At 48.8% G+C, this 16,793-nt stretch overlaps 1 protein-coding gene across 2 annotated transcripts in view; it reads left to right on the top strand.

Annotated features, from left to right (window-relative positions):
* Positions 1–16,793, top strand: part of FRMD5 (FERM domain containing 5) — a 296,365-nt gene that overhangs the window by 274,575 nt on the left and 4,997 nt on the right. For both annotated transcript variants that reach the window (XM_020285994.2, XM_012766671.3), the window contains exons 8-13: positions 256–344; positions 3,431–3,494; positions 4,013–4,104; positions 7,412–7,486; positions 8,382–8,450; positions 9,291–9,397. In XM_020285994.2, the coding sequence (XP_020141583.1) occupies positions 256–344; positions 3,431–3,494; positions 4,013–4,104; positions 7,412–7,486; positions 8,382–8,450; positions 9,291–9,397 (496 nt within the window). The remainder of the gene's footprint in view (positions 1–255; positions 345–3,430; positions 3,495–4,012; positions 4,105–7,411; positions 7,487–8,381; positions 8,451–9,290; positions 9,398–16,793) is intronic.

Below are 16,793 nucleotides of genomic sequence, written 5' to 3'. Positions count from 1 at the left end.
CACAACAACCTTCTAAGGTTGGTATCATTATAACCTAGTTTACAGATAAGGGCACTGAGGCTCAGTTTGTCACCTGCCTATAATCACATAACTGGCAAGTGGCAAGGCTGGGACTCAGACTGTAGTCTTGTGGTTCCAAATGACATGCTCTTCCCTCTGTGACCCAGTGCCAAGTATTAACCCTGCATCACCTATGAACAACAGTCTTTCTCCCTTGCCAGCATCCCCCCAGTGAGAAGTCTTTCTGTGTTGCAGGATGTGTCAGGAAATGCTGCATTTCTGGCCTTCACTCCTTTTGGGTTTGTTGTTCTTCAAGGAAACAAGAGGGTCCACTTCATTAAATGGTGAGTGTCTTCATTTTCAAAGCTGGCTCCTTATATTTCACCAACTGGGGAGGGGCTGTGGTTCCCACGTCCTTTGTCTGTGATTGGGCAATTATGGTTCAGAGCCCTCTCCAAAGCCTTGTGTTGATAATGGTAACTGACAAAGGGAGTGGTCTCTTCCTGGGGATCCTATTCTTCCAAAAGGGTGTCCCTGAGAGCCAGCAGCCTCTCCAGAGAGAGAAGGGATATGGAGGTTTGATTTTCTGGGGAGCATGAGAGGCCTGGGGCTGGAGCCAATGTTAGGGAAGCAAAGTTCCCATGAGAGCTGAGTCCTTGGGTCCAGGACCCACAGAAGGCCATAGCTAGCCCTGTTGAGCCGGTTGTTCTGGAACACCTCTGCGGCTGGCCTTAACCCACTGAGCTAACAAGGGAGGGGCTCACAGACAATGACCCCTACAGCAGATATAAGGCACCTGTGACTCTGGCAAAACACCTTCCTTAGACCAGTCCCCACTGTGGGCATTTTGTCTGCGAGAGCTCATATGCTGCTGTCTCACTTCTGTTCCTCATAAGGGCATAAGTGTCTTCAGCCTCTAGGAATCACATCCCCACTCTTTCTTCCTTCCCTCCCCTCTCCACTCCTGTTTCTAACAGGCAAGAGCCCCTGCCTCAGCTGCAGCTATGCCAAACTGCTTCCTCTCCTGCCCAGTCTTTGCTTTTGGGGTCTGTTCTGCTGCATGGCCCTGGGCACCAACTCTGGTTTGTTGACATTTGGCTATCCTGGAAGCTCTTATGCTGGCCAGCCCATGCAAACATCTGTCAGCCTCATCAGAACATTTTGCATATCCTACTAAGCCCCTGTGATTTCTGTGCCTTCTTGGGCCTCAGACTGCCAAGTCTAAGCTGGCCAGTTCCTCCCATGGGCTTAGATAAGTGGCTTCCCTTGGTCCAGCAGAGCTCAGCACAGGAGACCTGCTCCCTGTCTAGGTTTCTTTTGCCTTCTCCAGAAGAGCTACTGAGGAGTCTGAGTGCAGAGTTGCTTCCTAGTAGGCTTTCTTCTGGGGGTGCTGCAGGGCATCCCTCCTCCTGTGCCCTCTTTTACTCTCCCACTGAGCTTATGGACAGATACCACCTTTTCAACCCATATTGCTCTTGTGAAAGATGGCAACATGATGGTCAACCAGAGTGCTGGTGAAACTGCTCCTCAGACACGCAGAGCCAGTCCCATTCCCCAGGTCAACAGCATGTCACAAGGCAGCCTGCTGCCCTGGAGTTACCAGTTACCAGGGAGTACCCAACACACCTGCTTCCTAGGCTTCTTCAAGCTGGTCCACTTCATTGTGCTGTCCGGGTGAGGATCTCCTGTCTAACAGAACACTTTTCAGAAAAAGACAATGAGCAGGATCAGGCCACCGCCCTGCTAGTGTGGAGCATTGGCTGCCTGCATGTCTAGGCTACGTGATATTTCTCAGAGGGCCCAGATCCTGGGCCACATGCTGACCAAGGTGGCAATCCCACAAGCCCCCTGTTAGGGGGCTGGTTTAGCTACAGACAAGTAGGATGTACCTGTTAGACCCTGCAGTCTCTAACTTGTCCCTACCCCTCCAGAAGCCATGATGCTCCCCCAGTTTTCCCAGGCCCTTTTCTTTCTATGGCTTCTCTCACGTGCCACTTCTTCATGAAGGCTCCTCTTCACCAGCTCTTGACTTTGTAATAATAGATGTAAACCCAATCTCACTTTCAAAAGAAAACTCCTTACTTTCCTATCTTGCTTGGAGCCTAGATGGTCTGTGTGCTTGTCTCTATATTAACCAATTGACATTTATTGTGTTCTGTGTGTGAATGAGAGGTTGACTGATTGGTTGCGGGGGAAGGTGAGAGGGAATCAGACAGGAAAGGAATATCCTGAGGCTTGTATTAGCTCAGAACTGGTGGCTGGAAGTTGTGAACCCTTGTCCTGACCCAGCCGTGATTTCCAGGATCACAGAGAACAAGTGATTTTCCTCTGTCTCCTAAATTTTGTCCAGCAGTAAATTGGGCACATGGTTCTCACTACCTTTCTGCTGCTTCCTAGGATATTGAGTAAATGTCCCTACAAGTTACAAAGAGAAAGAAGCCAAATGGAGGCAGATATGCACAATCAGACCTCCTTGGGGTCCCTGTTGGGTAGAAAATAAGGCCTCCAGTGACGTGCAGAGGCCTTGAGGCTTCAGAGGGCAGCTGTGTTGGGCAGATAGCAGGAAAGAGAGTGACTGATGCTAAGGCCTAGTTCTCTGGCTCTCAGGGACACCCACCTAAGACCCTGGTAATTTTTCCATTTTGCAAATGTAACCAAGGCTGAGAACAGTATATGGAGGTGAGGTCTAGGCCGTGCCATGTACAGTAACCATGTCACTTCTTCTGATTTGTGTCTGTCCCACGGGTGACATACCCCAGTATCCTGTTTGCCTCTTTTACTGCAGCCATTCACTGGGCTGGTGGCTTCAAGGATTTTTCTACAATAACCCCTAAGCCCCTTTCCTGGTCAGTACGCTGCATGACTGTTCCATGTAATTTGTTCTCTCTCTTTGGTATGTTGCCCCGCCCCCTCCCTGAGATTGTCTGACATTTGTCTGCATTAAACTGCATTTTCCATCCCGTGGCACAGTCACCTGAAAGACTCAACTCCCTCAGAACCTGGTTGCATTGTTTCTCATTATTTGCTGTATCTTGAACTTTGGCCTCATCAGCTACCTGTGGCATCTTATGTTTGATAGTCCCATCCAGATAATGCGCCTGTGTTATGAACCAAATCCTGAAATGACCCACACTCTACCTAGACTCACTTTCCATGCAAATGTTTCCCTTTTACAGCCACTGTTGATGAGCCCGAAATCCTCCTATCACCCTATTATTATAGTGTGATTGACCAGAAAACTGTGGATTGAACTGTTCCAACAACTGTTCTCTAAGGCCACTGCGCTGCTGTCTTGTTTCAGTTCTAATTTTGGCTAAACTTGTGTCTGTGCCTGGAGCCCCTTCCAGTCAGGGTGGGCTGTGCATCTGTAAGAATTGGCTGTGAGCAAGCACCCCACATGAGGTGACAAGCACTCTCTTTGTCCTTCTAGGAATGAGGTGACCAAGCTGAAATTTGAAGGAAAGACTTTCTATTTATATGTAAGTCAGAAAGAGGTGAGTGCTGGCTTCTTTCTCTTCAAGGAAGGGCTGGGGTGATGGGATGGTTCCTGGCCAGGGCCAAGTCTAAGGGGTCCAGGTGGAGCTAAGCCACCTGCATACTAAGCCAAGACCAAGGCCAAGACCTAGAGGTGAGGTATGAAGGGGTAGGAAGGCCCTGGAGCACAGGACTTCCTCAGGGATGCTGATGACACCCAGAGCTTCCACCTGAGATCCCTATCTCCAGGAAATGCAGTCAAAGTAAAATTCTTTTTCTTCTATATGGAAATTCCAGATGTGAGTGCCACTTTCTCACCAAGGGCTCTCCTGGTTCAGTTTGTGCTAGCTGAGACTTACTAATTGGACTTGCCACGTGTGAGATGAACTGTCTCTGCCACAGTGGGTCCTGCAGGCCTTCTCTCCCAACTAACCAGCTGCCAGGGACCCTCCAACAGCTCAGGGGCCAGAGTCCTGGGCTACTTAACCCTTCGCTTCTCTATCCACACTCAGACATTTCTATGTGGAATTTTCTGCAGGAAAAGAAAATTATTCTTTCATATTTTGCTCCAACTCCAGAAGCCTGCAAGCACCTCTGGAAATGTGGAATTGAGAACCAAGCCTTCTACAAGTGAGTGGACACGTGCAACAGGGACCATCTTTATCAGAGCCTAAGTCACAAAGGGTACTTTAGAGGAATGATGGGCAGGCAAGCTTTGAGAAACTTTGAGAAAGGAGACCTGAGATGACAGGGCTGGCCTTCCTAGTAAAACTCAGACCCTTTCTGGGTCTCTGTCTGTACCCCCTGGAGGTACAGAGCCAAGGTCTGGGAATGTGGTTCAGCTGAATTGTCCAAGACGTCTGCCTTGAGGTGTCCTTGGAGAACCCCCAGCAGTAGAGCATTTCTGGTTTCTTAGGGGTAAGATTTGGGCCAGAAAAAGCCAGTGGGCACCTAGCTTGAATCAAGCTGTCCTTGGGGAGCCATTCAGAGCCTTGGGAAGCCTAGAGCACAACAGCTCCACAAAGGACCAGGCTCAACCCAGAGGAGCTCTCCCTGGCCTCTGGGCCCCAGCCCTAAACCTTGGAGAGATTCTGGGGTCGGCTTCCTGGTCAGTGGCTGGTGGTGATCTGGGGTTGATGCCAGCCCTTCCGTGTGTCACTGCCAAAGGGGTTGCCAGTGACAGGCCAAGTGCCCAGGGGCATGGGGGTGGGGAAGCTGGAAGTGGGCAAGGGCTTGACTGTTACTGGGAAGCCAGGTTGGAGCCAAAGGAAAGAACTTTGCTTACCAAAGGATTTTGTAAAGCATGTGAGGCTTTTTTTGTTGTTCAGTTTTCTTTTGTTAAGAAAGTGGTTCTACAAAGCATTAAGAAGCGAAGAAATGACCCATCAAGAAACGGGGGTGATGCCACGTAAAGAATGTTTCACTAAACCCCTTGGTTTTTTTTAAAAATAGAATGTAATGATATATGCTTTAACATGATGTACCTCAATAAGGGCAAGGCAAGACATAGCGTGTGGTATATTCAACCCGAGGTGAACCCTACTGTCACCAGATGCCCCTGACAGGCCAGGTCCCCCTCCAGTAACCCGAAGGATTCTAGAGATCAGAATTGCTCTGAGCTGTGGTGCTACCCTCCTCCTGGCTGAACAGACTCTGCCACCTGCTGGCTGCCCAGAACCGGTCTCCTCCCAGTCACCAAGGCCACGGCCACGGCCATAGCCATGGGCACAGCCATGGCCACAGCAGATGTTTCTCCCACAAGCTCTGAATTGCTTAATATTCACTATGCATTTATACCAGAATCAGGGATGAACTGGATGGGCAGGCAGAATTCTAACCTGAGTGGGCTCCTTTCTTCTCCTGAAGAAGAGAAACTTTGGCATGGTTAAATCATCAAACGTCCCTCCTGTTCAGTCCCTGCTGTCCAGGGAAAGTCAGGGAAACCTTTCTTTTATTACCACCTTCCCTTTGCCTGTGAGGACAGAGCCCAGGTTTGGCCAGTTACATGAACCTGGAGAGCAGCAGCTTGAGACGCAAACTCCTGCTTGTGGGACAGAGGAGCAGTCCAGTAAAGATGGGGTCCCATGCATCTCCCCAACAGAGAGAGGAAGGCACTAGAAGACAGAGGCCTGCTCCACACTCAGCTGTCCAAATACATTGCCCTGGAGTGGTGTATTTGGAAGCATTCTCTTTGCCAAAGGGTCTAAGACAAATGCAAGTAATCTCCTTGTCTCTTGTCTTTTCATGCTTCCAGTGCCATTTTTAAGGGCTTTCTTTTTCCATCTGTGTCATGGGGACAGAATGCTCGGAACCTGTGACCAGACTGTTTCCAGGTCTTTCCAGTAGTAGATCTCCACACCCACCCAGCCCTGCCAGCACCCACACTGGAAACAGATCATTTTTCAGTTTTCTGTTGCATCCTTTATGTTCTAATTGTTAAAAGCCTCTAGCCTGGGTCAGATCCCCAGTTAATGCCAAATCTCTGGCAGGAGCCACTCTGGCCTTGCTCTCAGCATCTCTCACGCACAGATCCCTAGTCCTGCCTTGGCAGTGCCCAGACAGGAGCTGGGTCAGGCTTGAGAACATGCTCAGGCTAGAGGGAAGGCAGGTTCAGACCTCACAGAGCACCGAGACAGGCGGGGATGGTGTCTCCCAGGAACTGTTCATGCATTTTGGGGACAGCTCCTACTCTCTGTGTACTCATAGGAAAGGACCCAGATAGGTTCCGGACTGGGTTAGTACTGTAGGTACCTGGGCATGTTACAGGTGAGCCAGGTTTAGGGAGACTTGTCTCTGGGCAGCTCTGTCCAAGCTTCCATTTCCAAATGTGAGACAGTTAATGGGATTGGTGAAGTCACCAGGAGCATGTTTTACAGTTCCCAAGGCCTTCCAAAGTCTCCATGACAGCTATCTCTAGCCTTGAAAGTGATGTTATGTAGGCATTCTCGGGGAGGGAGGAAAGCTCAAGTTCAAATACATGATGGACCTTTTAATGTTAAGCTAGTTTCTTTTCTTTTTTTTTGAGACAGAGTCTCACTTTATTGTCCAGGCTAGACTGAGTACCGTGGCATCAGCCTAGCTCACAGCAACCTCCAACTCCTGGGCTCAAGCAATCCTGCTGCCTCAGCCTCCCAGGTAGCTAGGACTACAGGCATGTCCCACCATGTCCAGCTAATTTTGTCTATATATATTAGTTGGCCAATTAATTTCTTTCTATTTATAGTAGAGACGGGGTCTCGCTCTTTTGCTCAGGCTGGTTTCAAACTCCTGACCTCGAGCAATCCGCCAGCCTCGGCCTCCCAGAGTGCTAGGATTGCAGGCGTGAGCCACCACACCCGGCCTAAGCTAGTTTCTTCATTGCAGGACTTCTCAATCTTAACTATGATAATGTATTTTAGGACTATCCAAGAGGGAGATGGAACAGGAAGGGTACAATTACCTAGACATAGACACAAAGACCAAATACTAGGACTAGAAGGGACCCCTGAGGTCCAGTAGGCCCAGCTCTATCATTTTGTAGATAAGAAAACTGAGGCTTAGAAAGGGAAAGAAATTTGCCCAAGGTCACACTGCTAGTAAGTCAGTGAGATTAGATGGGTGAGATTAGATGGATGGCATTCTGTCATTCCCCCAGACCATCATCCCTAACACGTTCAGTCCCCTGGTGAACCACATGAAGCCTACTGGGGGACCCTTCTGTCTCCTGACATTATAATAGGTTTCCACATGACTGTCCTGGGCACTAAAGCAGGAGGGCAGTTGGCTGTGAACACAGCCCTCAGATTCTGAATGAGAGTCAGAAACAAGGGTGGGCTATGAAATGCTTCTTCCTGAATGGTTTCCTCAAGTAGCCTTTGGAAGGAGCTGGGCCGTGCTGCTTTAGCCTGTGCGAAGCAGTTTCAGGCCATCTGTCACACTGGACTTTGCCTTGCTGCAGGCTGGAGAAGTCAAGCCAAGTCCGCACAGTGTCCAGCAGCAATTTATTCTTTAAAGGGAGCCGGTTCCGATACAGGTAAATAGTGACAGTAAGTAACCATTATGGATCTATTTTCAGACCCTTCTCTGGAAAACAAGTCACTCAGAGGTCCTTATCCTTGAGAACTAAGAAACTGGGGAACTCTCAGAAAAGCCTGAGGTTTCCATCCAATTCTCTAGTCTTGTAACCCCTTTACTATTTCTTTCCTTCCCTACAGCTGGTTGTCTGTAGGCCTTTTGTTTGTTTGTTTGTTTGTTGTGTTTGAGACAGGGTTTCGCTCTGTCACCCAGGCTAGAGTGCAGTGGCATCATCACAGCTCACTGCAACCTCAAACTCCTGGGCTCAAGTGATCCTCCTGCCTCAGCCTCCTGAGTAGCTGGGACTACAGGTGCGCGCCACCACGCCCGGCTCGTTTTTCTATTTTTTATAGAGTTGGGGTCTTGTTCAGGCTGGTCTTAAACTCCTGGACTCAAGCAATCTTCCCACCGTGGCCTCCCAAAGTGTTAGGATTACAGGCATGACCCACTGCATCCAGCCTGTCCTAGGGTTTTAAATGTGTATCTTCTCCTTCCCTTACAAGAGTAGCAAAATAAGAACTGTAACAGTGATTCTTTTCAGTCTCATTGTCTAAAGGTGTTTTGTGTTTTTTTTCTCCCATGATGTTACCACTGGAATATGCCAAACAATAAGGAATCATTCCTAAATAAGAATGGAAGATCCCAAAGGATAGAGAGCTAAGATAGACTGTCACAACATTTTAGAACTCTTTACCCCAGCAAGCAAAGCTTGCTCAGTGACCAAAACATTGGGGAAGGGGTGGGCCAAAGATCCATTTCCTGATTCAGCCAAAACATCTGAGATCTTGGAGAGGAGCCCACTCCTGGAACACTGTCTCATTTCTTGCTGCTTGTTTTTGTTATACTACTTACAGCGGCCGAGTTGCAAAGGAAGTAATGGAGTCAAGTGCCAAGATCAAGCGGGAGCCACCAGAAATACACAGGTAGGCTGCCAGGGGCTTCCTCCCAAACCAGGTCCAGCTCAGATCCCAGAATCTCAAAAGACCCAGCAGTTTGAATACTGTGAAGCTCCTGGCCACAACAGCTACCAAAATGTGCAGGAGACTAGGGCATGACAGTGAACAAACCTGTCTCAGCTGAAGGTATGGGGAGAAGTCTTTGACCCTTGATGGAGAATGAGGGAGGGCTGCTACCAGACAGCAGTTCTTTTCTGCCCTCTGGACTCTTGATGTTGATCACAGACTATGGAGGATGTGTCTAAGCAGCAATATTTCATTGGTTCTGGAATCCGTCCATTATAGGAAGCCAGGAATAGCCTCACAGCCCCACACTGGGTCTAAAATAGATTCAGGATCCATGCTTCATGTATATCCATACATCACACATTTCCAGAAGGCTATCTCCTAGAACCTGATAAGACCCAGAAAGAATATGATCAGCCAAGAAGGCTGATTAGCCAACCAGCCTTTGCCTCTGGGAGTGGGAGCATTACTGCTTGTCTTGGTCCCCAGGAACATTTTCAGTACTGCTCATCCTGGGGCTCTACTCCCCGATAGTCCTGCTCCCAGACTCCAACCAGTGGCACTGTTGTGCACTAAAGAAAGGTTCAGGTGGGTCTAGGATATTAGGAGGTGGACGAGTTTGAAGCAGTGTCTCTGACTGGGATCCAGGGACCAAAGGCAAAGAGAAAATGTTAAAGAAAAAAAAAAAAAAAAGACCAAAACTTACAACAGAGTTGAATACTGGCTGCTAGAATTGCCAGGTTGAGTACCTGCTAAATTTGTGCACTGAGTCAACAAAGTTCTCTTTTTCTTTAACCTCAGAGCAGGGATGGTTCCCAGCCGGAGTTGTCCCTCCATAACCCATGGCCCAAGGCTAAGCAGTGTCCCCAGGACCCGCAGAAGAGCTGTTCACATCTCCATCATGGAAGGTGAGCATGAGCTTCTGGAGATGACCACTGGGTTGCTCCAAGTTGTGACTTGGCCAAGTTCTTTCTCAGGGATCTTGAAAAGATACTAATTTGCATTAGGGACAGCAGCAAGTTTTTCGGGGGAAGGGCCTCCAGCAGCAGGTAGGTGGTTTACCCAGTGGATGGGAAGACGAGCTGGGTGTGAGGCGAGGGGCATCCCACCCAGGCCTGCTGCTCTGTGGTCCAGCACGGAGTCCTGGGTTAGCCCTTTGGATCCACCAGGTTTCACAAAGTTCTGAAATTGCTTTTCAGCAAGAGGCTTTTCACTTGCTTTCTAGAGCTGACCAATCTTCACAGCTTAAATGATCAGGATGGCTGAGACAGAAACAAAAATTCCTGGTACTGAAGCATTCCAATAGCTGTCGCCACCTACCACTTCAGTTGTAGAAATCTGTCCTGTTGCTGTCTGTCCTGAATACCTTACCACTGTCTTAGGAAATCCAGTATGATCCATCTCTCTCCATCCTTCCCTCCCTTTGGGGGAGGCAAAAGTGAGAAGACAGAAATTCTGTGTATCTTCACTGAACTAAATAACCCAGTAGCAGGCTCCCTGTATTCTCTGGGTAGTTAGCACTGTTAGGAGGTGCTCTCAGAATATTGCCTTCTAGCTGCTGTCACTCACCCAACTTTACAGGTGTAAAGTTGAGTGGTTTCATTCCTGAAGATGATGATTTTCTAACACCTCAGAAGACCTCAAACAGCAGGAGACAGCAGCAGGGTTTCTTCAGACCTGTCTCCTGGGATTAATGGGGTGGAAGCTGAGAAGGGAAGGCCCTTTGCCATTTCTATGGGCATGCTGCTTGTTAATGAAAATGAAGAATTGCTCAGGTTACGAAGGACGTTGCTCTGCTTTTCCCCTGGGAGGATCTCTGGTTTTTGTTTAGGGTTTTAGGATGTGTCACTATGAGTGTGAGACTCCACATTACCTGAGTCTAGTATATAACTCCAGACAGTCTAGGGGTTGAGAACCCTGGCTAGGCAACCACCATCAAGTTTCTTAATTATCTGAGTATCTTAGTTGTGCATTTTCCGTACCCACCCCATTGATTGGAAGGAAGCTAACACGTGCAGAAATACTTTAAAGAGACTGAAGTATTCACTAGGCAGGCAGCAAACACAGTGCCAAGAGCCCTGGTCAGGAAGTCAAAGACAAGATTCAAATAGGAGTCCTGCCATGCACTTTCTGGGGCAGGTGGCTTAACCTCACTGAGCCTCCTGCCCCACTGCAGAATGGAGCTGGGTGTGAGAGACCACGTTGTGAACTCTGAGGCATAATTGCTCTGCGAAGCATGGAATTACAGAGAGCTAAAGCATCATCAGATGCAGCCTCTTGGTTTTCCTCCCATCTTAGGCTTAGCTAAAGAACTGAGCTTGGCTTTCGCTGTCCCTCTTCTTTTGGGGTATACATCTCAGGAAAGTAGAATGAATTTATTCTCCTCCTTTGAGGAAACAACTTTCTCCCCTCTCTGTGGCCCTTCTTCCCATCCATCCTGAGGCTGATGCCATTGGGTTCACCCTAAGGCTTCTACAGAAAGTGGGGACAGCTGTCCTCCCAAAGAAAAAGCTCCTTTATGCAGGGCATAAAATAGGAGTGAAGCCTCATGCATGTCTCATTCCCAGAATATGTAAGAATGTCCAGCAAAACCAGCATCTCCAGGAGAGGGGAGGCTGACACTGTGTGGGGATATAACTCATTTGGAGTCACTGCCAAGTAGGGTGACCAGAATGACTCAGAGGTGGGGAACACAATCCTCGTGTTCCACCGAGACATGCTGAGCCTGCCTCAGTCCCAACCCAGCTCTGGCCTTACCTCCAGCCTCCTCCCAGAGCCAGCTTCTCCCACTGCAGCAGCAGGTTCCTCGTGCAAACTACTCGCCCTGCTGCAGACACCAGGGGAGGATGCAGTGGGGAAAGGGCACGTCAAAACCTCAGCCTCCTGGAATTTCACACTTGGCAGGTTATGGCTCAGCAGGCTCCATGTGCTCACCCAGCCACCCTGCTCCTGACACCTGTGCCCACGGCTGCCAGCAGACAAGCACAGCGTATGGCCCCCAGCCCAGGACCCATCAGATTCAGGAGGAGGCAGGCAGAAGCAGCTAAGAACTGATCTAGCAGGAATGAACCTTACAGGCTCAGGGTGAGGCACGGGAGATGGACATCTGGTTTGGATGTGGAAACAAGAAAAGATTTTAACTGCTAAGTATCAGGGCAGGGGGTACCAAGCCTGTGTAAATAAAGAATTGATCAATTTCTCCAGGAGGCAAGAGTTCAGGTGCATCATCTTTCAAGGAAAGGTTTTGCCTTTAAAAGTCCTAACAGGCCAGGTGCAGTGGCTCACGCCTGTAATCCTACCACTCTGGGAGGCCGAGGCAGGAGGATTGCTCAAGGTCAGGAGTTTAAGACCAGCCTGAGCAAGAGTGAGACCCCTGTCTCTACTAAAAATAGAAAAATCAGCTGGACAACTAAAAATATATACAAAAAATTAGCCGGGCATGGTGGCATATGCCTGTAGTCCCAGCTACTCGGGAGGCTGAAGCAGGATTGCTTGAGCCCAGGAGTTTGAGGTTGCTGTGAGCTAGGCTGATACCATGGCACTCTAGCCCAGGCAACAGAGTGAGACTCAGTCTCAAAAAAGAAAAAAAGTCCTAACAAAAACAGCTGAAACACAGTTGGGTGAACTGTCCACCCAACAGGGGGATGTCATAAGTGCCCTAGAAGAAAGGCACAACCAACCAGAGTCCCAAGGAGTTTATGGACATTTGAAATTGGTTCATGCTCCATCAAAGATTGTCTTTCCCACAGTCCACATAGCCCTTAAGTTAGTGTCACAGAAACCACCTCCTTGCACTGCAGAGCCACCCAGCCCAAAGCTAGTGTAGACTGTGCGACTTGTTGGCATCAGGCCAGGCCTGTACCAGGTGTGGCCTAGAGAGAGCCCAATGTCTTTGTACCTTTGCAACCTGGGTTTTCTGGGACAGTCTTGATTCTCCCTACCCTCTGGAATCTTTTGCTGACCTCTCTGTCCCTCACTCTCTGAGAGGTTGGGGCCCTTATCCGGGCCTCAGGGAGAGGGCAGCAGGCTAGAGAACCATTACTTTTTATGGCTCTAAGTGCTTCTGGCTGAATCCAGTGCACTGATAACACGGCCTCTCAGAGCTGCTCCTTCCTCGAGTTCAGCCTTCTCTCTCCAGCGCAGGAGGCACTGCTGAGGGGCTGCCATGGTGTGGGATCAGCGGACATCCTTCGCCCCTAGTAGGCTTTCCACCCTTCCCCTCTCCACATCTCCCCTGCCTGGCTGGTTTCTCTGAAGAGATCTGCTGGTTTCCACTGAAGAAGTGTCTGCCTGCCTGGGCCACCATGGGGAAGAGTCTGATTAAGATTCACACCAGAGTCCATGTCCAGCTCCGCTTGACTAATCACTGCTCTCGGCACCTACGTGTGCGCATCCTGAGGATGGGGCCCCGGCTCCAGGGTAGGGTCCTGACCACTGTGCCCCTCTGCCCTTTGGGAGCCACACCTGGGCACAGGAGTCAGCTGGAGCACCTCCAAGGTAAAAAAGACTCTGCTTTGTTTTGCTGTGCCACTTAGCCTAGATCCTTCCCACCACACTCACCCCAGCCAGCCCAGAAAAACAGCTTGAGGAAGGAGCAGGGCTGGTGTGGTTCCTCCATAGTGAAAACTTAATTTCTTGTACAGGACTAACCTGACAGGGAATGCTAACCTTACATGTGAGGTTTTCTGTTGAGAGAGCAGTCGGACTAACATTTACTGAGTAATTGTATTTGCCAGGCATTCTGCTAGAAATGCATACCTGTCCATTGTCTTGTTTACTGAGAGCACCAACAATTCCCAATATGGTCTGGCTTTTGGTGACCCTTGCCTTGTTTTCTCATGTCACAGTGTCTGCCTCTCTTCTTCCCCTGCAAGCTGAGGGCTGAATTGTAGGCTAAGCTAAGCTTGCACTGGCAGCTAAGCTGGTCACACTTTGGAAGATCTGGCAGTCAGAGCCGTCTGTGTGAAGGGGCAGGCCTTTGGAAGGGTATCAGGTGGCCTATGCAGTGGGCTGAGGTTCCAGAGAAAGAGGGCAGAGGTGTGCGTGGGAAAGGAGCCAAGCCAGCAACATGCAACCAGGGCCTTAAAGGTTCTGTTTTACCGGTGACCTATAACATACTCTGAGGTACTTATGTGCAAATGGGAGCGTCAGGGAGGAATACTGAGTAATAGCAAGGTTAAAGAAACTTCAAGAGCTCTGGAACAAGGGACAGGACCTCTTAATTTCACATTCTTTCACAACAGTTTCTTGGGCAATTGAGACCTAAATCTAAGGCAGGTGCAGGCTGTTGACTTAATCCATCCTGGCCATGATTCCATTCCGTGGAACTCAGCTACAATTAAGTTCTCACTTAACATCGTTGATAGGTTCTTAGAAACTGCAACTTTAAGCAAAGCAACATAATGAAACTCCTTTTTTTCCCTCATCAACATTATAAAGAAATGACATTGAAGAAATCAATGTTATTTGAGGACCTGCTATACATTGTTTCATTTAAGGTCACAGTTTCCAAGAACCTTTTGAGAACCTTAAGTGAGGACTTTCTATATATGATCAGCAGCACCTTGAACTAGAAAAAGTCTTGGATTCCATCCTTGGCTTTGCCTTTAACAACCAACCACATGACTTCAGGCAAGTTCTGTAACCTCTAGCCCTTACTACTTCATGGAGTTATTGAAAGATAATATGAAAGTGCTTTAAAAAAATTTAAAACATTAACCAAATTTAAGATTTTAGCCTACGGACAAACAAAATACAGATAGGAGGAGCTTCTGAAAGCAGAAGTTGAGAGCTGTGGCGAATGCACCAAAGGCGAGGTGATGGGGAGGACAAGTAGAAGGTGCCCGGCCATCACCCAGCCCCGCCCGTCCTCTCATTCAGAACCCAGATTCCAGGGTCTGTTCCTCTGGAGAATCCTTAACTGTGCCTGTGCTGAGTCAGGCTCCACCAGGCTGCAGGGGCCAGTTGGCTGGGTGCAAATGGCCAAGCCACAAATAAGCCAAGGAGGAAGCAACTTCTGAAAGGTTACTGGAACATTTCTTTTTTTTTTTTTTTTTTTTTTTTTTTTTTTTTTTTGAGGCAGAGTCTCACTTTGTTGCCCAGGCTAGAGTGAGTGCCGTGGCATCAGCCTAGCTCACAGCAACCTCCAACTCCTGGGCTCAAGCAATCCTCCTGCCTCAGCCTCCCGAGTAGCTGGGACTACACGCATGTGCCACCATGCCCAGCTAATTTTTTCTATATATATTAGTTGGCCAATTAATTTCTTTCTATTGATAGTAGAGACGGGGTATCACTCTTGCTCAGGCTGGTTTCGAACTCCTGACCTCGAGCAATCCGCCGGCCTCGGCCTCCCAGAGTGCTAGGATTACAGGCAGGCGTGAACCACCACGCCCGGCCACTGGCACATTTTTAGAAGAGATCTTTAGGCTTCTGGAACTAGCCCTCATGGGGGAGGGGAGGGGAACGTGCAGCCTCAAGGTCACATGTGGCCCTCCAAATCCCTAAGTGCAGCCCTTTGACTGAATCCAAACTTCACAGAACAAATCACTTTAATTAAAAGGATTAATTCTGTAAAATTTGGACCACATCAAAAGGCCACAGTCAAGGATCCGGACGAACAGACTGGGACCATCACCGTCTATTTCAGAGCAACAGCATGGGCCTGGCTTTTCTTGTCATAGGTCACAAAGGCAGAGCCAGCAGTGGAAAATGTAGGCATTTCACCTGAAACAAGAAGCTATTTCCTTGGGAGCACTGTGATGTGGGTCACACTCTGATCCTGACAGCTGCTGTTTGGTTGAGGGTGTGACCAGCTCCTGTTTTTCCCTGCCAGAGCTTGAGCCCAGTGAGAGCTTTGTAAAGAAACACTTTCATTCTGAGAAAGAAAAGAGAGAATTGGATAGTTTTAGGGAATGCCCTTTTGCTTCTAACAAATGTGAGAGAGTTTCTCCCCTGACCCAACCAGATCTTCTCAAGAGACTGCTTTGCGCTCGAGTGTCTAAAGATGTGGGAGCTTTCAGCGGATTCTAGACCCAGCTCCTTCTCAGGTGAAAAAAGAGGGAGCTGGCCGGGCACTGCTCCCCTGCTCCCTCAGGAAGCTCTTGAGAAGAGCAGAGAGTTTCTACCATCGCACAAAGACAGAACAGCTAGAACAGGGAGGCTGAAGACACTGATAGCAACTGCAGAAGTACAAAAGATTTCACCTCATGAACTCAAGACACCAAGTGCTGGGCTGTTAGGAGGTCACTCAGTATTTGAAAATAGTATCTGATGAAGCCCAGTTGGGCAAAACACATTTTCCTTCTCCCAATTCCTACCTCTCAAGGCCCTCCACCCAAAAGGCAGACTTGAGACCTGAACCACGATCCCACCTCTACATCAGGGACAGTCTGCAATTCAGATTCTCTTTCAAATTGGGCTAAAACTAGCCCCAGCACACCAAAGGCAGGAAAGGTAGAATCTGTAACAAATTAGGCCAAAACCATAAGCAAAAAAAGAAATCTTCTAAAATGACTGTTCTGATTTCTGCTGTTTCTCTTATCCTGTTCTTTTTTTTTTTTTCTTTTTAAGACAGAGTCTTGCTTCGTTGCCCAGGCTAGAGTGAGTGCCGTGGCATCAGCCTAGCTCACAGCAACCTCAAACTCCTGGGCTCAAGCGATCCTGTCTCAGCCTCCCGAGCAGCTGGGACTACAGGCATGCGCCACCATGCCCGGCTAATTTTTTCTCTATATATTAGTTGGCCAATTCATTTCTTTCTGTTTATAGTAGAGACGGGGGTCTCACTCTTGCTCAGGCTAGTTTCGAACTCCTGACCTGGAGCAATCTGCCCACCTCGGCCTCCCAGAGTGCTAGGATTACAGGCGTGAGCCACCGCGCCCGGCCTCTTATCCTGTTCTTGATGTCAAAATAGAGTACAGGGCCGGGCCAGGGACAGTGGCTCACACCTGTAATCTGAACACTTTGGGAGGCCAAGGCAGGAGGATCACTTGAGCCCAGAAGTTTGAGACCAGCCTGGGCAACATAGTAAGACTCTGTCTCCTAAAAAAAAAAAAAAAAAAAAAAAATTGGCCGGGCATAGTGGCACATACCTGGATAGCTTGAAACCAGGAGTTTGAGGTTACAGTGAGCTATGACTGCATCATTGCACTCCTGCCTGGGCAACAGAGTGATATCCTATCTCTAAAAAACAAACAGAAAACAGTACTGCAGCCAAAGTTGGTCACAGGAGTGTGCAGAGGGACACCTGACAAAGCAGAATGCATGTTACTGAAGAGCAGAGGGTGTGTTGGGACACAAAAAACCTAC

The sequence above is a fragment of the Microcebus murinus genome, chromosome 6 (assembly GCF_040939455.1).
Source record: "Microcebus murinus isolate Inina chromosome 6, M.murinus_Inina_mat1.0, whole genome shotgun sequence".
Taxonomy (NCBI): Eukaryota; Metazoa; Chordata; class Mammalia; order Primates; family Cheirogaleidae; genus Microcebus; species Microcebus murinus.
This window is presented reverse-complemented; position numbering and strand designations above follow the sequence as displayed.